The following is a 23,625-nucleotide window of genomic DNA, read 5'->3' as shown; positions in this document are numbered from 1 at the left end:
TTAACTTTGGGGAATAGTTAGAAATTCCTTCATTCAGCACAATCATAACTTCTGTTTATTTATTTATTTATTAATCAGATTTGTATGCCGCCCCTCTCCGCAGACTCGGGGCGGCTAACAGCAGCAATAATACAATGTAAACAAATCTAATATTTAAGTTTAAGTTAATTTAAAACCCCAATTTAGAAAACAATCATACATACTAACATACCATGCATAAATTTTATAAGCCTAGGGAGAAGGAAAGTCTCAATTCCCCCATGCCTGACGACAGAGGTGGGTTTTAAGGAGCTTAGGAAAGGCAGCTGAACAAATAATTGCAAAGCAAGGACTATCTGTAGGGTTTAACATTTCTAACTTAAGATACAACTAAGTTTTCAAAGTGGGACATTGTTCATAATATTTTTTAACATAGAAAACATACTTTTTTTAAACAAGAAGTGTATATAGGATAAAAACCACTGAATTTATGAATATTCATATAGTAATGAACATGGGTGTAACTACTCCCTTTCTGCTGGTGTTTTAAGGAACTTTATGGATTTATTCAGTTTGTATTAATCCAACCAGAAAATAAAATATAGTATTTCCTATATATTTTTATATTTTGTGCTTCATTATTATTATTTTATTTATTCATTGAGTTTCTGCCTTTCTTCTGATAGATCCGGGTAGTACACATAGGTATTCAAAGGTATTCAAAGAACATCAGAACATGGTTTACTTTGTTGCAATATATGGTTCTGTATAATTGAATGAACAAATATGAGTGAAGAATGAATGACACTTTTAGTTATTCAATAGACATACTGAAATTTGTGATTACCTTTTTACAGCAGCTATGACAATACAAAAATATTGCGTGTAGACTTCAGTTATTTCAATTCACATTAACCTTTATTCACGTGATTGTGTACTCAGACATTTTTCAGTTACATGAAGAAATTAATTAGTGTAAATCATTCCTAACAACTACCTTCTTTCCTTCCCTTCCTCTTTCCCTTCCTCCCTCCCTTCTTCCTTACATCCTTCCTTCCTTTTCTCCCTCGCTCCCTCCCTTCTTCCTTCCACCCTTCCTTCCTTTTCTCTCTCCCTCCCTCCCTTCCTTCCTTTCTTTAAGACAATTAAAATGGAACAATTTTTTTCTTGCTAGCTTAGCTTCAGTCTGGCTTTTTTTTCCCATGCATGCTGACCTGGAAATCTTCCTTTGCCTTAGCTGCGATAATCGTGACTCAGCTTACAACACCATACATTCGCATCGCCCCTGCTGCAGGTGACGATCAACTAACAGGTCAGACATTCAAGTACAGACAAGTCATCTTACCATTTCCACCTTTCTCTATTTTTACTTGTTTTCTTTACATCTTCATCATTCTTTGCTTGTCGCTGGTTTATTACACTATAGAACTTTTATAACAACTTTTACATCTTGTTGATCATTTGCTAGATATTGAAAAGTTGAACACCTATTCATGGTTGCAAACAATTGGGCTGCATGTTTCATTGTGTGTTTGGACATTGGGTTAATTCCTTTAAAGCCTAATACTGTAAATAATTTCATTTGCCTGACATTCCAGCAGCTTATACATACTTCAGGGCTTTGTCATACATACATATACAAACTTGAAATTAAAAAGCCATTCACATATTGGGAAAGTAGATGCTGAATTTCTTTTTCTTTGTGTCTGTGTTTCTTGGAAATATGTTGAATGGGATGGAATTTCTAGGAAAGAAGGATCTAATGAACAATGAAACAGAAATTATCTTTCTATTTGATCTATATTCTGTTATATTCTGTTCCATTTCCCTGACCCATTAGTCGAGTCTTATTGCAGGCTCTTTGGGGGGGAAATAGACAAAGGTCTATTGTAACCTGTATATATAAAATAGGAATGGCACAGACAACACTAATCCAATTTGTTAGTTGCAGTTGGATAGATTTACATATAAGGCTTCACTATAAAATATGACTTACAAACAAATGTAAAAGCTCTAGTACAGTAACTACTATAGCTATAGGATAGTATAAAAAGAACCATAGAAATCCACAACAATCCACAATGTAACATGCATCAGCCGCATCATGATTCAAACAATGTAAAGCATGTAATTTATATCATGCAATAACAGTATAATGTGATTAAAATCATTTGTCCATTCTTTGATTATATTTGACCATGGGCAGAGCTAATTTTTTTCTAGAATCTCTTACTTTTGAAATTTTCCTTTCTGTAAAAAGGAAAATGTATCCCAGTTTAAACGTTCATTAATTTCTATTAATAGTGAGTGGTGTTTGCCACAAACAGTGTTATGTGGTGATGCATTTCATCACTATTACTTTTTGCACAATTGCTTTGCAAAATAAAATCCTTCATTGAAATCATATTTCAATTGCTTTTCCCTTCAAGCTACCTGCTTATATGTTTACACGACAGACAGACAGACAGTTAGCCCCCAATCCCATGGGAATTGGGAAAAAATAAAAATAAAAATGATGTTTAGGATACTTTTTCTGACTTTAGAAATATAATAGATTTGTTAAAAATATAAAATGCTGAATTATCACAATATGTATAGTTTTTAAATTACTTGAGGGTACCTGAAAAATCCAAAACAGAATAGAAAATATAAAGTATGTTAAAATGCTTGCTAGCTGAAGGTATTTCTTAATACATATTCAAATTATGATAAATGCTAATGTAAGCATTTTTCCCTCATGTTTAAATATATATTTCTATCCTGCTTGAAGGCATTTATTATGTGTTTAAATAATAGCAATATATTTATTAAATCTATTTAATAAAGAATGTCCAAATTATCAGTTGAACTGTTTGGCAAAAATATCAAAGTTTCTTAAACTTTCTGTTTTCAAGACCCATTACTGCTTTTAGAAATTAAAATTGATGCATTGATAGAATATTTATTAAATCATGTATAAATAATATTAAATCCATCAACCCATTTTTCATTTTAAAAATTCATTATTTTAACAAACAAAAAATATTAAGAGTGATATTGTTTAGAATTTTTGCAAATACCTTCAATATCTGGCAAATAATTTGGATTGATCTTTGGTATATGCCAGTGATGGCGAACCTTTTCTCCCTTGGGTACCAAAAGCATATATGTGTGTGCCCACACCCATAATTCAATGTCCTCCACGCACTCCCCATCCCTGCGCATGCACATGCAACCCCATGCACTGTCCCACCCGATTTGCATGCATCTGCAACCCCCCAGGTTCCTTCACGCATGTGTGCACGAAACCTCCCCCATGCCCCATTTTGGGCCTAGCAGGTCACCTTGAAGCCTCTGGAGGCTGGAAATGGCCCATTTCCTGACTTCCGGTGGGCCTGGTAGGCTCATTTTTCATCCTTCCCAGGCTCCAGAGACTTTCTTGGAATCTAGGGAGGGTAATAATGGCCTCCCCCACTCCCCGAGGCCTTCTGGAGGCCTCCTCTCAGAACTTCCTCTCCAAGCTTCTGTGCGAGCCCTGTACTTACCTGGCATGCCAAACGGACTGCATGGAGACTTCTGGGAGGGGAGGGGCAGTGTGTGTGGGGCCAGCCTAAAATCAGCTGACTGGCACACGCATGCACACTGAAGCTGAGCTAGGGCAACAGCTCGTGTGCACACAGATATGGCACGCATGCCATAGATTCGCCATCATAGGTCTATGTTTTAATAAATATGCTTATATACACTATATATATAGTGTGGGTATGGCTAGCTGATGAGGCCAAAATAAGGCCGAAATAGATCTATCCTAGCTGAAATTTTAAAATTAAGGGAGGCGAGGATGGCACCATCATTTCGGCCTTGTTCTGGCCTCATTAGCTAGCCACACCCTTACTGGAATTTGATCCAGCAGCTTCTGCCTTGTAAGGCAGAGAATTAACAGCTGAGCCACCAGACCTGATCCCTTCAGCTCTGTACCAGGGAGGGGCTATATGTTTCTTTTGTTTTTTATTTATGTCAGATCACCCTGGTATATTGAAGGAACGTCACAGCTCCTTTTCGCCTCTAGGCCCAACCCAGGGCCATTACAAGGCAGTTAATTTATTCATAGCCGACAACTATATTCTGTATGTATCAAACACGCACACACACAACTTCTTCAACAAAAACAAGGGAAAGGGGACTGCATTTTTTTTTGGCACTAATCATTTAGTTTTCAGTTTATATAATAGGTTCCAGGTAATTTAAAGCAGAGTTTATGAAGCCTGAATAAATTATTCAAATTGGGTAAAAGTGGATTTTCTTTGGCTATCAATACACAAACGCATTACCCAAAGACAGTAGGAATATTTAAATAAGAACCTTTGGGTAAGTGTAAAAAAGATTTTCTGATAAGTATTTTTTAATAATGAAGGAAACATTTGAGAAGCACTAATTTAAAGAGATGTTTGCTCAAAAAACAACTGCCACATATACTTCGGATTAAAAGACTAGCATCCTGAGTCCCTTCTCTACTGCTTGAGAAAAAAGAGTTGAGGTTGTCAAAAAAAGAGGAAAAAGATACCATTAGAGAGAAAAGCTCATGGGCTTTTTCTACTCTTGTTTTCAGTACCAACTACCACATATTAAGTTTCAGTTTATTGGATTTATATGCCATCCATCTCCGAGGACTATTCCCAAATAGAAAAATAACTCAGGACTATTCCCAAATAGAAAAATAATTCACATACCCTAGATTGCTCACTTTGCAGCAAGTGAATAACATATTTTATTGTACTGTTTCTATTTAAGTTAAGTGTTTAAGTTGGAAAATTTATTTGCATCCTCGAATATTTTGGATAAGTTAAAACAAATTTCCACATTTCATAAGTAGAATGTCTGATGCCAAGTAGAAAATCACTTTACTCCATTGAAACTGATTTTTCAGAATATATGTGCATCTGTACCACTATTTCCTTGCTCCAACGCTCTTATTCTCTTGTATATTAGAGTGAATTTTCTGCATGAAGGAGTGGCAGATAGCATCAATTAGCCACATGTAGTAAAAAAAAATGGTACAAATTTGGGATGTGTAAAACAGGTCATGCATGAATTACTCTTTTCATGGAACAACTGTTTTCCGCAGTTTCATTTAAAGTGAAACATGGATGTTGTACAGATACAGAGTGAAATGGGGCTATTTTAAACCAGATGTAGATTGAAATATAGTTGTTCCAAAGATAATTCTTTTGGGGAATAAGAACATATAAAATCCAAGTATAGTAGATGAAGGTAGATGGTAGGAGAGGTTGGACATCAGTAGTGGTATTGCTGTGGGGAAGGGAGGATGTGATACGCATGCAGCAGTCTTGTCCTAAGGGCTTTGTTTTGTATTTTTCTCTTTTTGGCCTACCAAATTCTTGCCCATCCTAAATACAATGGGGATGGAGGAGGACATATGTTCTATTTCATGCTCAATCAATCTAATTTTTATGCTGTGTGATTTGCTCCTTGGGCATCTTTCCAGTTGCAACGGATGCCGGAATAAGGACCTTAGAGCTGGGATTTATGGGTCACTTCATTAATTTAAATCTGGACCTGTAGAGGTGAATCTTAGGCGTTCTTCCTCCCTCCCTCCTCTTCCCCTCCCTTCTTTCCTCCTGAGATGGGCAAGAAGGTTACCCTCTGGCCCACTCCCATTTCCCCTTCTCTAACGGTTCTTCTGTATGGCTTCTCAATGTTGGTCCATGCCCTTATAGCTGCTGATGGGGGGATATCATTTCCCCCCACCTTGGAATTTTTTGCAACTGGAATGCATTTAAGTTTCAGCCGTTTTTTCACCTACTTCACACTGGGGGTGAATGGGGAAAGGAATGGTTAGGGGGTGCTTTGCAGAATCATTTCGCTAGGACTAGGTCAATTTGATTAAATCCCTTTGGTCACTGGGGAAGGCTATATGGGGCGGAACTCACGTTCAAACATTCTTGGGCAACAATGGGCAAAGCTTCTTGCTGAGTAAAGGAATGATGCCCTTGACCTTCCTTGCTCTTAGCCATGCCCAAGGTATGTGGGAAGGCTCCATCTGGCTTGTCGCCTGTAGGCTTGCAGCAGATGAGACCCAAGGACACCTTCTCCCCAATCACCTTGGGCCTTGGGCTCCTGGTGAGGGTCAACCCATGACCTTCCAAAAGATGCCCTAAAGGAGATCACGCAGTTACTGTTAGCCCCTTTTTTCCGCCCCATACAGCCTTCCCCAGTGACCAAAGGGATTTAACCTAAAGGCCAAAGCATGGGCCCTCTCAGGGTATTGCGAGTCCATTAAATTGGCTATATACAGTCCTGGATTAAGAATGAGTTATGTTCCTATCGCTGTCTGTAAGATGGAACTTGTACTTATAAATGGATTTACTAACAATAGCAATAGCACTTAGATATATATGGCTTCACAGTGCTTTTACAGCCCTCTCTAAGTGGTTTACAGAATCAGCATGTTGTCCCCAAACAATCTGGGTCTTCATTTTACCGAAGGCTGAGTCAATCTTGAGCCTGGTAGGATTCAAAGTGCCAAATCGTAGGCAGCCGGCAGTCAGCAGAAGTAGCCTGTAGTACAGTACTGCATTCTAACCACTGCAGCTCTAGTTGGTGTTGTCATTTCTTGAACTGATATAACTATTAAACATGAATGAAGTGCTTTTCACAAACTTTTGGAAACAGGCTGTATATTTAAAAAGCTGCCACTTCAGCAGTTCCTGAAAACATTGCATGGCTTCAGCAGTTCATTTGCTCAAGGAAAGAGAATGCCAGCTGCTACTTTTAGTAATAGGTAGCCTGTTTGTATCTAGAGGTTGTTCTTAAGTTATTTATTTATTTATTTATTTATTGGATTTGTACGCCGCCCCTCTCCGCAGACTCGGGGCAGCTAACAACAATGATAAAAAACAACATGTAACAATCCAATTTAATAAAACAACTAAAAACCCTTATTATAAAAACCAAACATATACACAAACATACCATACATAACTTGTAATGGTCTAGGGGAAGGAATATCCTAACTCCCCCATGCCTGGCGACAAAGGTGGGTCTTGAGTAATTTGTGAATTTAAGTTGGATCTTCTTAAGTCAGAAATTGCCTATAGTATGCATTTACTACAAACAGACAAACAAATAAACATACATGGAAAATTATGGCGCAGCCGTCATCGGTAGAATTTATGTTTAGATAAAATCTGCCACTGACGGGCCCCATCAATTGTAAAACCTGGCTCTATCACCAACCTTATTACCTGTATATCTGCTTCATTAGAACTCCGGCATTTGTTGCATGCATTGATTCCCCCTCCCCGCCCCCCAAAAAGATTCTTAGTCTCTGTATTCTATAGATCAGAATGTAAAGTGAATAGAAAATGTGCTTCTTTTTGCAACACCAGCTGAATGCATTTTAATAGGCCATAGTGTCACTAGTGATTTATTGCCCTTTTTTGTTCTTTTATGTGTTGTATTTGTCATTTCTGTAGTGGCTGTTTCATCTGTAGAACAGTATAGTTACAAGAAAATGCTAAGAGGATATAGAGTTGCAATAAGTTGAGTTGTTTCTTTTCTCTCTTGTCCAAGAATTGCTCTTTATGTTCCCATCCTACCCCATCGCAAAAACAAACAAACAAACAAACAGAAACCCAAGAACCACTGGGTCAAATAACTTTCCCAAAATAAGTATATTTATTCATATACAGCACAAATAAATATAAACTAAATAGCTGCAGTTAGTGAATAATTCAGAAGAATATTAGGAATAGTATATCTTCTGCTGGCAACAACCCCATAAATAGTAAAATAACCCATTCTCAGTTGTTTGCGAAGTAAAATGAAGAACTGATAAATCAATGTGATAAATCTTGACAATTATGTGGATTATTTTATCACTATTTTATTGTGAAAAATGCAATAAAGGGATATGGTGTTTTTATTCATCCTAATTACAGTTAGCCTGAATGTCAAGAGTTCCAAACCTGTCTTTCATTAAAGAGGGATTTTTATTATAACCAGATACAGTGGTACCTCTACCTAAGAATGCCTCTACTTACCAACTTTTCTAGATAAGAACCGGGTGTTCAAGATTTTTTTGCCTCTTCTCAAGAACCATTTTCCACTTACAAACCCGAGCCTCTGAAAGTGTAACCAGAAAAGGCAGGGAGAAGCCTCCGTGGGGCCTCTCTAGGAATCTGGGAGGAAACAGGCTTCCACCCTCCCTGTGGTTTCCCCAATCACACCCATTATTTGTTTTTACATTGATTCCTATGGGAAAAATTGCTTCTTCTTACAAACTTTTCTACTTAAGAACCTGGTCTCGGAATGAATTAAGTTCATAAGTAGAGGTACCACTCTATTGTTAGCAATAGGCATTTTGTAAGCCTACCACAAAAGTAAAAGGGGAAATAGAAAGGCACTTTATTCATTATTTCTGATCCAGTAGAATTTTGGAAATAATTTACATAAAAAAGATTAACACTGTATTTAATCATTATCAGGATAAATCTGAAAATTGTTCGTAATGTGGCAAAAATTAGTTTGGCCAGAGAACTTGTTGAAAAATGTATTGAAAATTCATTGGATCCAGATAAAGGTGGCAAGAAAAGACTCCAGAAAAATGTCTCTGCAATGTTGGGGGAAAAGTCATTGGGTTCAAAATAATGATGACCGATCAGAATAATGATGAATTCACCTCCCTCCTGGTCACATGAATTAGAGCAGAGCGTATGGAAACTGTCTCATGCTTTTTAGTGCACTCGTACATGCAAACATGAGAAGAGAGGGGGGAAATATAGGGAGATGCAGCACATCATTATACAAAAGAAAATACAAATTACAATATTTGAACACAAATGAGGAGTTTAACATGCGAGACATCACAAGAGAATTCATAACAGAGTTAGAATCTCCATTCAAGAAAGTAGAGATAGAAGAGCCAGAAAATCATGCTATTGGACAAAAAATATTGACAATACTGGTCACACATAAATTAAACAATACACCCAGGCCAGTGGAGACAGGCATCATAAAAGCCCTAAAACAAGATGAGGACATTATTATTTTACCAGCACTCATTGGTGGGGATGAACCACAAAGATTATTAAAGGAAGACTTTTACTATCCTCAGAGATTCCTCAGCCTATACACCAGCAAAGAAATCAGAGATGAGAATAATGGTCACACAATTGAATGTTTATCTCAGCTTAAACAAAACAACTGTATAACGGGAAAGGAATGATGGAAAATGAGAGGAACAGATGCTGCCCCGGAGAGACTTTATGGACTCTCCAAGTTACACAAAATAGGAATTCCTCTCAGTTGAGTGAATTGCTCCTGGTTTGGCCTGGTTTATTTATTTATTTATTTATTTATGATTGATTGATTGATTGATTGGATTTGTATGCCGCCCCTCTTCGGAGACTCGGGGCGGCTAACAGCAATAATAAGACAGCGTATAACAATAATCCAATACTAAAAACAATTAAAACCCATTATAATAAAAAAACCAAACATACATACAGACATACCATGCATAAAATTGTAAAGGCCTAGGGGGAAAGGGTATCTCAATTCCCCCATGCCTGGCAGCAGAGGTGGGTTTTAAGTAGCTTACGAAAGGCAAGGAGTGTGGGGGCAATTCTAATCTCTGGGGGGAGTTGGTTCCAGAGGGCCGGGGCCGCCACAGAGAAGGCTCTTCCCCTGGGTCCGGTAGCATCGGTGGTGGGAAGTTCTATTCGCCTGCGCACAGATGTGTCGTGCACAAACGTGAAACCGGTAGTAAACGGTTTTAGAATTCACAATCTCAGATCTATTGTAGCACAATGGGATTCTCCTGCCTACAACCTGACTAATTGTCTGGCACAATGCTTAAGCTTCTTGACTCCACCCTTGAATGGCAAGGTCACATCATTCACAAAATTTTTGACTACAAGGTTTAAATGTTGCTCTTGACGGTCTCTTTTGACATGGTGTCCCTATTTACCTCCCTCCCCCCCTCTCTACTTAGCATATGAAGTAATAAATAGAAAACTTGAAGAAGAGAACAACCTGAACAACCAAACGAGGAGACAAATACGGTCATCGTATACTTTCTTCACGTTTAAAATAGAAATGTCTGAGCAAATAAAAGGGATGTTGGAGGAGTCATTGCAGAAACAGCCCTGCATTTTAAAACCTACATTTCACTAGCACTATATGGGAGATATGTTTGTCATCATCAAAAGAAATGTACTGAAAGATTTTCATATCCTATTGAACTCTGCTAACCAGCTGATAGCTTCTTTAGAGTTCAGAGACAATACGCACAAATCAGAGCAAAATTGTCCCAAATGATTTTAGCAATAGTGCTTAGACTTATATACTGCTTCACAGCGCCTTATTGAATACATATTAAATATTAAAATACTTATAGAGAAAATGATATACAGTGGAACCCCGACATACGAGCAGCTCTACTTACGAGCTACTCGAGATACGAGCTGGGAGAGTAGAGAAATTTTTGCTCGACTCACGAGCTTCCATTCGGGATACGAGCCGAGAAGAGCCGGCCTGGCTTGCTTTGCTTCCGAGCTGATGCAGAGCCGAATAAAGCGTCACGCCCCTCTGACGCTTTCGGCGGCTTCCGAAGCGATGCTGGGCTCTTTTGCCGCCAAAAGCGTCAGGGGGGCGTGACGCTTTATTCGGCTCTGCAAAGCAAACCAGCCTGGCTCTTCTCCGTTCGTATCCAGCGCTTGGTGAGTCCTTGGCTTCTGCTGGGGGTGGGGGGATCTGAACGCTTTCTGCTGGGGGTGGGGGGATCTGAACGCTCTCCCTGGCTGGGAGCACTTTCACTGCGAGAGAGGGCTTTCCCGAAAGGGACGGAGAAAGCCCTCTCTCGCAGCGAAAGTGCTCCCAGCCAGGAGGCTGCGAGAGAGGGCTTTCTCCGCCCTTTAGAGAAAGCGCGCCTGTCTGAAAAGATCGCCGCCGGTCTGGTGGGGTTTTGCAGCAACCTCCGAGCAACCTGGGCTCGGAGGTTGCTGCAAAACCCCACCGGACCGGCGGCGATCTTTTCAGACAGGCGTGCCGATTCTCCGCTTTTAGCAGTGAGCGGAGAATCGGCGCGCCTGTCTGAAAAGCTCGTAGCCGGCATGGGGGGATGTTCCATGCCGGCTACGATCTTTTTAAACAGATGCGCCGATTCGCCGCTCACCTGGAGTGAGCGGAGAATCGGCGCGCCTGTCTGAAAAGCTCGTAGCTGGCATGGGGGGATTTTCCATGCCGGCTACAATCTTTTTAAACAGATGCGCCGATTCGCCGCTCACCCGGAGTGAGCGGAGAATCGGCGCGCTTGTCTGAAAAGCTCGTAGCTGGCATGGGGGGATGTTCCATGCCGGCTACAATCTTTTTAAACAGATGCGCCGATTCGCCGTTCACCCGGAGTGAGCGGAGAATCGGCGCGCTTGTCTGAAAAGCTCGTAGCTGGCATGGGGGGATTTTCCATGTCGGCTACAATCTTTTTAAACAGATGCGCCGATTCGCCGCTCACCCGGAGTGAGCGGAGAATCGGCGCGCTTGTCTGAAAAGCTCGTAGCTGGCATGGGGGGATTTTCCATGCCGGCTACAATCTTTTTAAACAGATGCGCCGATTCGCCGCTCACCCGGAGTGAGCGGAGAATCGGCGCGCTTGTCTGAAAAGCTCGTAGCTGGCATGGGGGGATTTTCCATGCCGGCTACAATCTTTTTAAACAGATGCGCCGATTCGCCGCTCACCCGGAGTGAGCGGAGAATCGGCGCGCTTGTCTGAAAAGCTCGTAGCTGGCATGGGGGGATTTTCCATGCCGGCTACAATCTTTTTAAACAGATGCACCGATTCGCCGCTCACCCGGAGTGAGCGGAGAATCGGCACGCTTGTCTGAAAAGCTCGTAGCTGGCATGGGGGGATTTTCCATGCGGGCTACGATCTTTTTAAACAGATGCGCCGATTCGCCGCTCACCCGGAGTGAGCGGAGAATCGGCGCGCTTGTCTGAAAAGATCGGAGCCAGCATGGAAAGCCCCCCCATGCCGGCTCCGAAGCACTGGGCACCCCTCAGCCGACGTCTTTTCCCCTCAGCCCTCGGGCTTGCACGCATTAATCACTTTTCCATTGTTTCCTATGGGAAACAATGCTTCGACCTACGAGCTCTTCGACATACGAGGTTCCTTCCGGAACCAATTAATTTCGTATGTCGGGGTTCCACTGTATCAATGTATATTTCACAACGAAAAGGAAGCAGACAACTCCCTTTAGAGCAGCATTTAGTTGTTGTTGTTGTTGTTGTTGTTATTATTATTATTATTATTATTATTATTATTATTATTTATTGGATTTGTATGCCGCCCCTCTCCATGGACTCGGGGCAGCTAATAACAGTGACAAGAAACAATGTAAAAAATCCAATACTACAACAGCTAAAAACCCTTGTTATAAAACCAATCATACATACAAACATACCATGCATAAATTGTAGAAGCCTAGGGGGAAAGATTATCTTAATTCCCCCATGCCTGACGGTAGAGGTGGGTTTTGAGGAGCTTACGAAAGGCAAGGAGGGTGGGAGCTATTCTAATCTCTGGGGGGAGTTGGTTCCAGAGGGCCGGGGCTGCCACAGAGAAGGCTCTCCCCCCTGGGCCCCAGCAACCGACATTGTTTAGTTGACGGGACCCGGAGAAGGCCCACTCTGTGGGACCTAACTGGTCGCTGGGATTTGTGCGGCAGAAGGCAGTCCCTGAGATAATCTGGCCCGGTGCCATGAAGGGCTTTATAGGTCATAACCAACACTTTGAATTGTGACCGGAAACTGATCGGTAACCAATGCAGACTGCGGAGTGTTGGTGTGACATGCGCATATTTAGAGAAGCCCATGATTGCTCTCGCAGCTGCATTCTGCACGATCTGAAGTTTCTGAACACTTTTCAAAGGTAGCCCCATGTAAAGAGCATTACAGTAGTCGAGCCTCGAGGTGATGAGGGCATGAGTGACTGTGAGCAGTGACTCCCGCTCCAAATAGTTCTATGCTAGGATTCAAAATATAAGGGACTTTTATCATCCTTTTATTCTTTCCTTAACAGAAAGCTGAAATGGTCTAGAGACTTTCTCAATAAAACATTTTACTTACTCTTAATAGATAGGGAACATAAATAATCACATCTAGAGATGGCTTGGTGACTTCTTTGTAATCAGATAGTTAACCAACTTCCAGCGATATTTTTTAATAAAATAGAGATCCTAGCAGACATCTGATGAAGACCTGATGACATATCTTGTTAATATCTTGTGAACTGAAATAATTGTCCTTTTGACAGGATTAATATGCATGAGATTATTTATAATATACCACTATGCTCCCTGTTTCTTACATGTCAGGTTAGAGAACATGTTGTCTTCTTTATCAATTTTTTTAAGTAACAATGTAGATAAAAAGTTCAATGGTAAGAATACAATACAAGGAATCTGTGCACGTGGAAGAATTTACAATACTAAGTTATTAGGTTACGCACAATTTTCAATAGCATGTCAGAATATTTATCTTATACAAATGGAATAAAAAGGTAAATCATGCCATCAGCTTTTTGCCAAAATACATTAACCAAAAAAATGAATTAATTTATGTGGATTTGCACATTTGCACATTTTTTTATTGTCTGTATTGTGTACATTTTCATTAAAATATTGCTCCAGAAGTTTAAGAGATTATATAGTGTTGCTGAAATATGCTGTTCTGGTATTTCCAATTTTGCAAGAGGTTGAATTAGAAAATATTTTGCTGCTGCTAGTAACAGAAAAAGTGGTCTGACTGGCCCTGGAAAATAGGTGGTCATCAGCTATATTAAGTTCTCGCAATATTTATAGATTTTCATCTCTTCCATTCTTTTTTTCTGCACTTTTTTTCTCTTTTATCCATTTCTGGCAAGATTGGTAGTTTTCCTGCCATAATAGCAAAGCAGACATATAATAATTCATTATCTTGAAATTTGGGAGGATAAGATAGAAGTTACAGACAGAAGGTTGAAAAGAGCTAGATCTGTGATAGGGATCTTATGGCACACATGCCACAGATGGCACATCAGTCATATTTGACGGCACGTGAAGTGCTCCCCTGTCAGTTCCACCGCACAGGCCAGCTGATTTTGGGCATCCCGGGGGGAGGGGAGCCGTTTTCATCCTCCCCATGCTTTAGGAATCCCTCTGGAGCCTGTGAATCGCTAAAAATGGACCCGATGGGCCTACCAGAAGTTCATAAACCAACTTCTGGTAGGTCTATTGGGTCTGTTTTTTGCCATCTCCAGGCTTCAGGAGGCTTTTTTGAAACCTAGATAAGGTGAAAAATGGCACAATGGGCCTACAGAAAGTTCATTTCCCAACTTTCAGTAAGCCTGTTGGGTTTCTTTTTCACCATCCATAGGCTTGGGAAGCTTTTCTGAAACCTGGGAGGGCAAAAAATTGCCCAATGGGCCTTCTGCAAGTCTAGAGGTTTCAGTGAGGGCAGCACAGCGGGGTTGTGCATGCATGCATGGGGGAGGGCATTGCATTATGAGTTTTGGCACGCACACTATCGCGTGCACCTTTTTGGCCCCCAAGGGAAAAAAAGTTTGCCATCATTGAACTAGATAATATGGCTCTATTGGAATTGGAAAAGAAGGAATTTTATTTGAGATTTAGAGTAATCCCAGATGATTCTGGGGAAGATATTAGATAAAAGTTTATTAAAGTCTTACATTAAAAAAAAATTAAAATCAGGATACAGTGGTAAAAATTGATAAATATAGAATAAATACAAGATTTGTAAAAATAGGAAATGTTCAAAGGGACGTTTGTGCATTTTGTCAGGAAAACAGGAAAGGAAATCTTACTAGAATCTTGCATTAAAAAAAAGTATTCTTAAATTATAACAGAAAAGGATTCCATTTTTGGGACAAATCGAAAGCTTTTATTTTTACTTTTAAACAGCACAGGTTTTGATTGAATTCTGTCCAGAAAGTGACGGGATTCCTCGTCTTCCTTGTCTGATGGTAAAGATAAAGGAACTCCTAAATATTTTACTACGCTAATCTTTGCCAGCCATATAGGCAGTGTTCATCTCTATTTCGATGGCTTCAGGTTGTGCACCAGTTGTGACCATTCCTGGACCAGGAAATGTCATGCTCAGTCATCTGCCACATGGATTGATTTAACACTATGTGTTGCTGCCCTTGAAGAATCTGGAAGCATCACTGGTACAAAATATGGCGGCACAGAGAGTTACAAGCACACTTAGATCAGTAGACATTATAGATAGTCTCAATTACAATTGCTCATTTAGTAATCATTCAAAGTTACAATGGCAGGTGGTTTTTTGTCATTTTTCACACTTACAACCATGTCACATGATCAAAATTCAAATGCTTGGCAATTAACCCATATTTGTGACAGTTTCAATGTCCTAGCTGCTAGCATCATGTCATTTATGTTTTGCAATCTAACAAGTAAAATCAATGGGAATGCCATGGTTTAACAACCTTGTTACTAACTTTACAACTGCAGTGATTCCCTTAACCATGAGGTCATAAATTGGAGCAAAATTCACCTAACAACTATCTCACCCAGCAACAGAAATTTTGGGCTCAACTGTTGATGTAAGTCAAAGGCTACCTGTACTACTTTGCATTATAAGCTATATTGTTTACCAGTATGCTTCCAGGTTCAATTCAAGGTGCTGGTAAAGCCCTATACAGTATTACATGGAATTGGTTATTGGAACTGGCTCTTTCCAATAATATCTAACCATCCCATCAATTCCAGTATGAAGGGCATGTTGCTTGTTGTCATCTGATTGGACCCAGGAGCGCCCATTGCTTGGATTATCTTTACCCAGGTTAGTCAGATTAGCCCCAACCTTGCAGATCTTCTAGAAGGCTTTGCTATCTGGTCAGTGGAACTGGGAAGGCCTATGAATACATATCGAATATATTAAGAGAGAAATTAAGCACACACTTTAGAGATTATGAGGTTTCTTTAGTATTTTTCACTTTTTAATTGCTTTTGATGTTACTTTTTTGTTGTTATTTTACTTTTTAAGTTTCTACACTGCTTAGAGTCGTACGGCCATACAGGTGAACCAAATAACTAAATTTAAATAGAAAAGTATTCTGGTTAAAGTATAATAAAATAAATGGAATTCATTCTACTAAACTAACTGAGACTGAATTAAATTTACATTTGGTAGATACAGTATATAAATGCTTCTTTCTTAAGCTGTTCATTTTGGCCTTTGAGTATCCAAACCAAACAAACAAAAAATTCAGAATTGCCAGCTTCCATACATCAATTTAAAAAATTTAAGACTATTACAACATTATATTTCTCCTACCAGAGAATAATTTTTTTCAAGAGTTTTCCAGTGTTGTTGGCATAAGGTCTATTCTAACTAGTTCTGTTTACTGGTTACATGCCATTAAAAGCCACAGTGCCATCATACATATCATCATCGAAATGACACAGATAATGCAACTTGCATCAAATATGTCATGACATATATTACATATTTCATGAAATTAGTGTGCTGACACAGTCCTTTCCTCCCTTCCCTGTCTGAAGTCCTGAATACTGCATGCAGAATAGTATCAGTGGGATACAAATGAATGCCCAGAGAGTTGGGGAAGAACTATAATTTTTATGGCTTGTATCTTCGTTTTATTCTCTTCCACACTTTAATATTTTTCTACCTTCATATTCCAAATTCCCTATTAGTCATAAGTCCTGAGTATGGCCTTTTATGATTTAGGGCCAGCTGAATGAAAACAAAGATTAATTTCTTTAACTGATGTCTTGATTGAACTCTTTAGCATTTGACCCAGTTTCTGCATCAACAACAGCATAACTGCAAGTGCACAGGATAACTTATTGCAAAAAAAGAGAAATTTTGATTTTAAAGACACTGTTTCATTCTAGTAAACCCCTTGAATTAGGTAATTTTTAAAAACCGCACACCATTATTTGACAATTTAATCCAGTCTTATTTTACACAAATCCTCTCAGCTAACCACAGTACAGTTGTCCCACAAAACTATAACATTCATTTTTTCTAACTTGACTAGCATTATGAGTGAAGGATTATCACTGATATTACTTGGATCCTGCCCTCTGAATAATAATTTGAGTGCATGTTTCTTAAAGGTGTGGTCTTTTTCTTTTCCCTCAGGAAGAAGAAATTGATACAGTGGTACCTCAAGATACGAACCCCTTATCTTACGAACAACTCGTGATACGAACCCGGGGTTCAGAAAAATTTTGCCTCTTCTTACGAACTTTTTTCGAGTTACGAACCGGCGTTCGGAGACTGCTGGGAAGCCGCGCGGCTGTTTTAAAAGGTGACAGCCGGGCGGCGGGGCTTCCCAGAAGCCTCCCGAACGCCGGTTCGTAACTCGAACAAAGTTCGTAAGAAGAGGCAAAATTTTTCTGAACCCCGGGTTCGGTTCGGGAGGTTGCTGGGAAGCCCCCCAGGCCGGCTGCGACCTTTTAAAACAGCCGCGCCGCTTCCCAGCTGTCTCCTGAAGCCGAACGCCAAAGCCGAACTTCCGCGTTCAGCGTTCGGAGACAGCTGGGGCAAATACTTGTCTTTTCGGCCTTATGTACTGTTGAACTTTTCTGTTTCTACTAAGGCTGTAAAGAAAATGTGATAAACTAAAATTGATTTTAAATAGTTTGACTTGTGCTTGTGCTTGTTTTCCTCTTGTATTTTTCCAGGACAGGACAACAGTCCGCGAGGAAAAGGATGACCTATAAATCTAATAAAATAAATAAAAAATAAAAATAAACATTCCTCTATTGTTGATCTTTGTGTCAGGTTACAGCAAAGGGCGTGATATGAACAGAGTTAGGTATTAAAATAAAAAAGCAAAAAGGCTAGTAAAAATAACTGTAGCTTGCTGACATTGTGAAAACATTGACAATGTAAATTTGTGTGGCCCAGTAGCAAAGTATTACCATATGGAGATCATTATTTCCTCAAATTTGGCACATATAAAACGTCTGGCTCTCAGTACTTTCCCAGCTTCCTCTTTTTCATCATGGACAAAAAGCTTGATAAAAATTTTGAAATGTGCTTTATTTATTGTATCTGCATATTGAAAATGAGATGTGCCATGTAAGAAACTACTAAGTACTTGGACAATCAAAGTAAAAGTAATCCTTCTGGTTAGCAACCTCAATATTGTCTTCATTTGTCAAGTTGATATATAATTGGTTCCAGGAATTTTCCAGTGAAGAAAGGCTTTATTTTTTGTATCTGCATATTTAAAATGAGTTCAATCTTTTATTAGGCACAAAATAGATAGTAGTTGTTCAACTAAGGTTTCAATTACTTTGTGAAATCATTCTTATAAGCTAGCAGGAATAATTTTATAAGCCTGACTCTTCCTTGCTTTAGTGTGAATTTATTTATTCATATATTGTTTACATATTTATGCTTATATCTTGCTCTGTTTCCAAACTTTCAAATGGCACTGAAAGTCTGACATCACTTGATGTTGAGTAATTTTAAAAATCTATCTCAGAAATACACATTAACACATTGTCTAAACAAATGATGGCCACCACCCTCCCACTTAATCCGAATAGAGAAAGACCTTGATTATGTTGTTTGTTGTTCTCCAGATTAAAATATAATTACATTTTACTCTTTTCTCATTCACATCCATGTCAGTTCCCAAGAAATTTAATGAGAAAGCTTATAAATCAGACTTATGTTCTGGATGATTTGTCTAGCTTTGTAAAGGTGACATGGAGCCTCAAATGATGGATACTGCCCACATTTTGATTAAAATATCAGAAGTCCTGTAATGGTGGATTGAATAATGCATCCTTAACAGTATTAATGCTAACGTTATTTTTCATAAAAAGGAATGTTCATAAGACATAGTATCTAATATTCTGCATTATGCAATAGGCGGAACAGTTTTGTTTTTGTAATGTGGAGGTTACAAAAGCTTAAGACATTGGCTGCTGTAAGGCACTGGTTATCTCATTTAAACAGATAGGAAATGTAGTTGCCAGTGGTATGATCATCAGCTGTTTTCTGTTTTATGAATAAATTGCTTAGAAGGAGTCATTTGCCCACCAGATGCGACCTAGATTTATATTTCCAAAGGCAAAAAAGTCTATTGTGTAAAAACAAAACAATTGCTGGTAAAATGCATGCTAAATTAGCTTATCTCACATTTTCAGGTGTTTAAGCTAATATGTTGAGGAATTAGTGCTTCATTTATTTTAAAAATTGCAAAATACATTTCAGCAAATTAAATTTGGATAAAAGCTTACAGTAGTTATTGTTTCAGTAACTACAGTAAAGTAGCAAAACAAACTGGGAAGGCAACACCTCTAATATGAAATATAACAAATTGCTTTGTGAAAACAGGGCAGTAAGCTGTTGGCACTAAAATTTATTTTGGCATTAGGAGTAATTACATTTTCTATAAACAACAGCAGGCTCTAGAAATAAAAGTTTTCATGTCTGCCAGCCACCATAACTTTTCTTTTTATGATAACAACTAATAAGCAAAGCCTTCAATGTCTTATTTTCTTTTCTCTTTTCAAATATTGATTTTAGCTGCCACTAGGAAACCAGATCCTGAACAAGAGAAGCAAACAGATCATACTGTTAAAATTGCTGGCATCATTGCAGGAATCTTGCTGTTTGTCATTATATTTCTTGGAGTTGTATTAGTTATGAAGAAAAGGTGAGTAGTTATTGCAGTCTATTTTGCTTAATTTATCTATTTAATTTTGCCCAGTAAACATACATCCCTTGGCCTATAATGGGGGGTGGGGTGAGTGAGAGCATGTAGATATAAATCTCCTGTATATTCTTAAATAAAAGTTATTCAAACTTTTTGGCCAATCCCTTTTATGGATGATTTTAAAGAATGCTGAGAACTGACATTTTTATTTGATAGTATAGTAGTATGTAAGCAAATTAATGTTAGAATGCTTATGTTGAAATAACCCAATTTTAATAAGCATATCAGAATATATCATATGATCAACCCAAATGACATTATAATATTTATCAGTATCTCTGCTGTAACATGAAGGTAAGACGAATGTTTAATTTCATCTAGAAATCTTGCAAAATTGCTTGGTAAAAATGGCAATAGGTTCCACTAATTACAGCAAGAAAACAAAACCTTTGGTTTAATTTTAATTTTACTACTTGCAGAGAAATCCAGTGGAAGATATAAAATAGTTCTTCACAGATGGACAATTCCTTCAACATATAAAAGAAAATATTTAAATTAAAAATAATTAAAGCACAGGTGTGAATTTGCTATTTGATTTTCCTTCAAAATTCATATTTTTCTATCGGAGGTGTGGAGGTGTGGCAGGAAATAAGATTGTACAATATTAATACCAGAGATAAGTTGGGGTAGATTTAGCAAGTGTTATAAGGACAGCAAAACAACAATACCCTCTATTCTTGATAAGTAATTATTATGACTAGTATTATAGAAATATCAGGCATTAGTACTTTTGAATAACTTCACAAAGTAATGTAAAGACATGGTTTAAAGGTACTATTTAAAAATGACATTATATAAGGCAACGTAAAAAATGAATGTTGTATACTTCATTAGGTAAACTTTGAAATCAGTATTTTTATAATAATTTGGAATACGCTTAGGTTTTTAACATTTTATTATTACAAGTTTTTTTAAAAAAAACCACAAAAATACAAAAAAACTTACTAAAAATACCAAAACAATTATACAGTATCATATATATATTTATATATATATATATAATTTATATATATATATATAATTATATAATTAATAATTAATTAATAAGAAACAGGAAAGATGGAAAAAATATGAACTATCTAGACTTGTCACCTACATATGAAGTATTAAACAATATAGAAATATCTCAAATGTGAAAGAAACAAATATTGTTGCCAAACATCATGAAATCTATGAAATACTGTACATTGTATATTTTTTATTAGGTGATTATATTTAAGTGCATTGGTTAGGTGCATTAAAACACTTGATTAATGGGATTTCTACATTGAAAAAGTTTCCAGTGGTTGTCTTTAAAATTTTCCTAAATACAGCAAAGTATTGGGATTATTCAAGCCATGATACAGTATGTCAGTTCAGCAAGCTTTCATGTAGATCATAGATGTCAAACTCACAATGCCCCTTTGCTTTTATCCCTTTGTGGAGCTGGAGTGGGCGTGGCCTGTGTGTGACTTATCCAGGCTATAGGCTGCCAGCTTGACATCTGTGATATAGATGTATGTTATATCACTTCATTCAGGCAACAGAGGAGATTCATAAAGAAATCAAAATAAATTAAAGACAGAAGTAGGTGAACATCTGTGAGAAAACCTCAAGTATTATGTATGGATCTTGGGTGAGTTTTGTATCTTCATACATAAAAACAAATACAAATGTTTTTGACATAGTTTAATTCCTTTGAAGAAATAAACATAACCATTATGAAATGGCATTCTAGACTAAAAAAGACAATGCTCTAAGAAGAAAAAAATCAAAATTATATATTTAGACCAAGATTTTTTTTTATAATGTTTATTTTGAATCAACAGAGCTGTGTTGAGCTAATTGGCCAAACTAAAACAATAAATAATAATAATCATAATCATAATCATAATTTATTGAAGTTGGTTAAGGTTCTTTTTCTAAATGACAGCACATACATATTTTATGAAATATAAACCAGTTTTCCACAGGATATATTTCTGAAAGATTACAGTACTGAAGTATACAAGTATGGTTCACATAAGAAAGGAAGGTGAAATCTATTCGCTATATCATTAGTTCTCATTCAGATCTGATTGTTAGCCAATACTAGGTATCCCCCTGCCTTTTCATTCCTTTATATATTAGAAATAGTATGCAGGTAGTTTTTTACATTTTTTTTAATTTTTCATTTCTGATCCTTTTTTTAATGTCATTTTACCTTTATATATTGGAAGTACAATGTGAGTAGTATTAATAGTTGTTGTTGTTATTATTATTATTATTATTATTATTATTATTATTTCTGTAGGTTTTCTGGCTGATATATTATTATTATTTATTTATTTATTTATTCATTCATTTATTTATTCATATATTTATTAGATTTGTATGCCGCCCCTCTCTGTAGACTCGGGGCAGCTATTACATATATTGTTTAGAAATATGATAATGCTATAATAATTCTAGAAAGTATTTGGATGACAGATGGGTTATGAATATGTTTATGGGACATCAAACTACAGTATTTGATCTATCTTAATAGTTTAAAACAAGATGGAACCATAACATAAAATAACAGGGCTAGTGAAGCAATCAGCAATATGATTGTTTAGCTTCCTTTTTTATATCATAGATGAATGTCACCATTAGTTAAGTAAAAGTGTGCTTATTTATCATAGTAACTGGGATATCAGTACCTGACACTTAATCAAAACAATAAAAATCATAAACTTTAAGGTATAACGGGATCCTATTACTAGATTGTTGATAGTGGCAGAGCTGTCCCACACTGAACAACAGAACTGATAACAGAATTAGAACTTTGAAGTATATTAACATAAAACCACTGGGTGAAATCCTCCAGCACTATGAGATAAAGTAGTATCAATATACCCTTATGGCATGGGTTCAAGGTATCTGAGTACCTCCTTTAACCTGACGGGACTAACCTCTCAAATTCATGCCCATTGGTCAAAGAAGGAAGTCTGCTACATTGGGGATGGCCGATGGAGTAGAGAAGTTTTTCATCCTCAAGCTGTCCATTGATTGTTAATCTTTTTATTCTTATTTTTAATTGTTTTTAGCACTTTTTACCTTTTTGTTAAATGGGGAAGCACCCAGAGTTGCTGTATTAATGAGATGGATGGCGTAGAATTTAACAAATAAGTGGTTCTTGCTAGTGGTTCTTCTAGTGGTCAGGACCCCTTTGAGGGTCGAACAACAGTTTCGCAGGGGGCGCCTAAGACCATGGGAAAAGACAAATTTCCCATGGTGTTAGGAACTAAAGCTTCTATTCTGGCACATTGAAACCTATTTTTACAATCCAACCAATCAGGCATTTACAGTGAGGGTGTCCCTCTGACCTTCCTGCCAATCATCTTAAAGCTCTGTTGGGAGAATTGGCGCTAGACTTATGGTTGGGGTCACCGCAACCTGAGGAATTATATTAAGGGGTCGCGGCATTAGAAAGGTTCATAACCACTGAAATGAGTGAACTTTGCTGATATGAGATAAAATAGAAAAATGAACACATCTTCCCTTAATTGTAAAGTCTTATTTTATTTTTTCCATTGATTAATGTAGAAGCTACATGTTTTTTGGTGCTATAAAAAAATTAATCTCTGCTGGTTGTTTGAGGATTCAGTTTCATTGGGTGGCCTTTGGTTCTAGTAGTTTGGGAAATGGAAAATAGCTTCAGCTTGTTGATTTTATTCTACCATACATAATTTTGCATACATCAGTCTCTTTTATTTGCTGCCTTTCTAGACAAAAAACCTCAAAGGGTACAACTTTTCCATATAGGAAGCTGTTCCAGTTTCCTGATCATACAGTATTTTGATTTATGTATTCATAAATATTGATTTATATGTTGATAAATATTGGTATCTCTATTTTTAATAATC

The 23,625-nt window shown here is 37.7% G+C and overlaps 1 protein-coding gene across 18 annotated transcripts in view; it reads left to right on the top strand.

Annotated features, from left to right (window-relative positions):
- PTPRM (protein tyrosine phosphatase receptor type M) overlaps positions 1-23,625 on the top strand; it is a 546,727-nt gene that overhangs the window by 344,365 nt on the left and 178,737 nt on the right. For 11 of the 18 annotated variants that reach the window (XM_070747555.1, XM_070747560.1, XM_070747557.1 and 8 more), the window contains exons 14-15: positions 1,217-1,291; positions 19,570-19,699. In XM_070747555.1, coding sequence (XP_070603656.1) covers positions 1,217-1,291; positions 19,570-19,699 — 205 coding nt within the window. The remainder of the gene's footprint in view (positions 1-1,216; positions 1,292-19,569; positions 19,700-23,625) is intronic. The other 7 variants (XM_070747559.1, XM_070747564.1, XM_070747563.1 and 4 more) reach the window with 1 other exon arrangement.

Source organism: Erythrolamprus reginae, chromosome 3 (genome assembly GCF_031021105.1).
Source record: "Erythrolamprus reginae isolate rEryReg1 chromosome 3, rEryReg1.hap1, whole genome shotgun sequence".
NCBI classification, from domain to species: Eukaryota; Metazoa; Chordata; class Lepidosauria; order Squamata; family Dipsadidae; genus Erythrolamprus; species Erythrolamprus reginae.
Note: the sequence above shows the minus strand (reverse complement) of the source record. Positions and strands in the feature narration are given on the sequence as shown.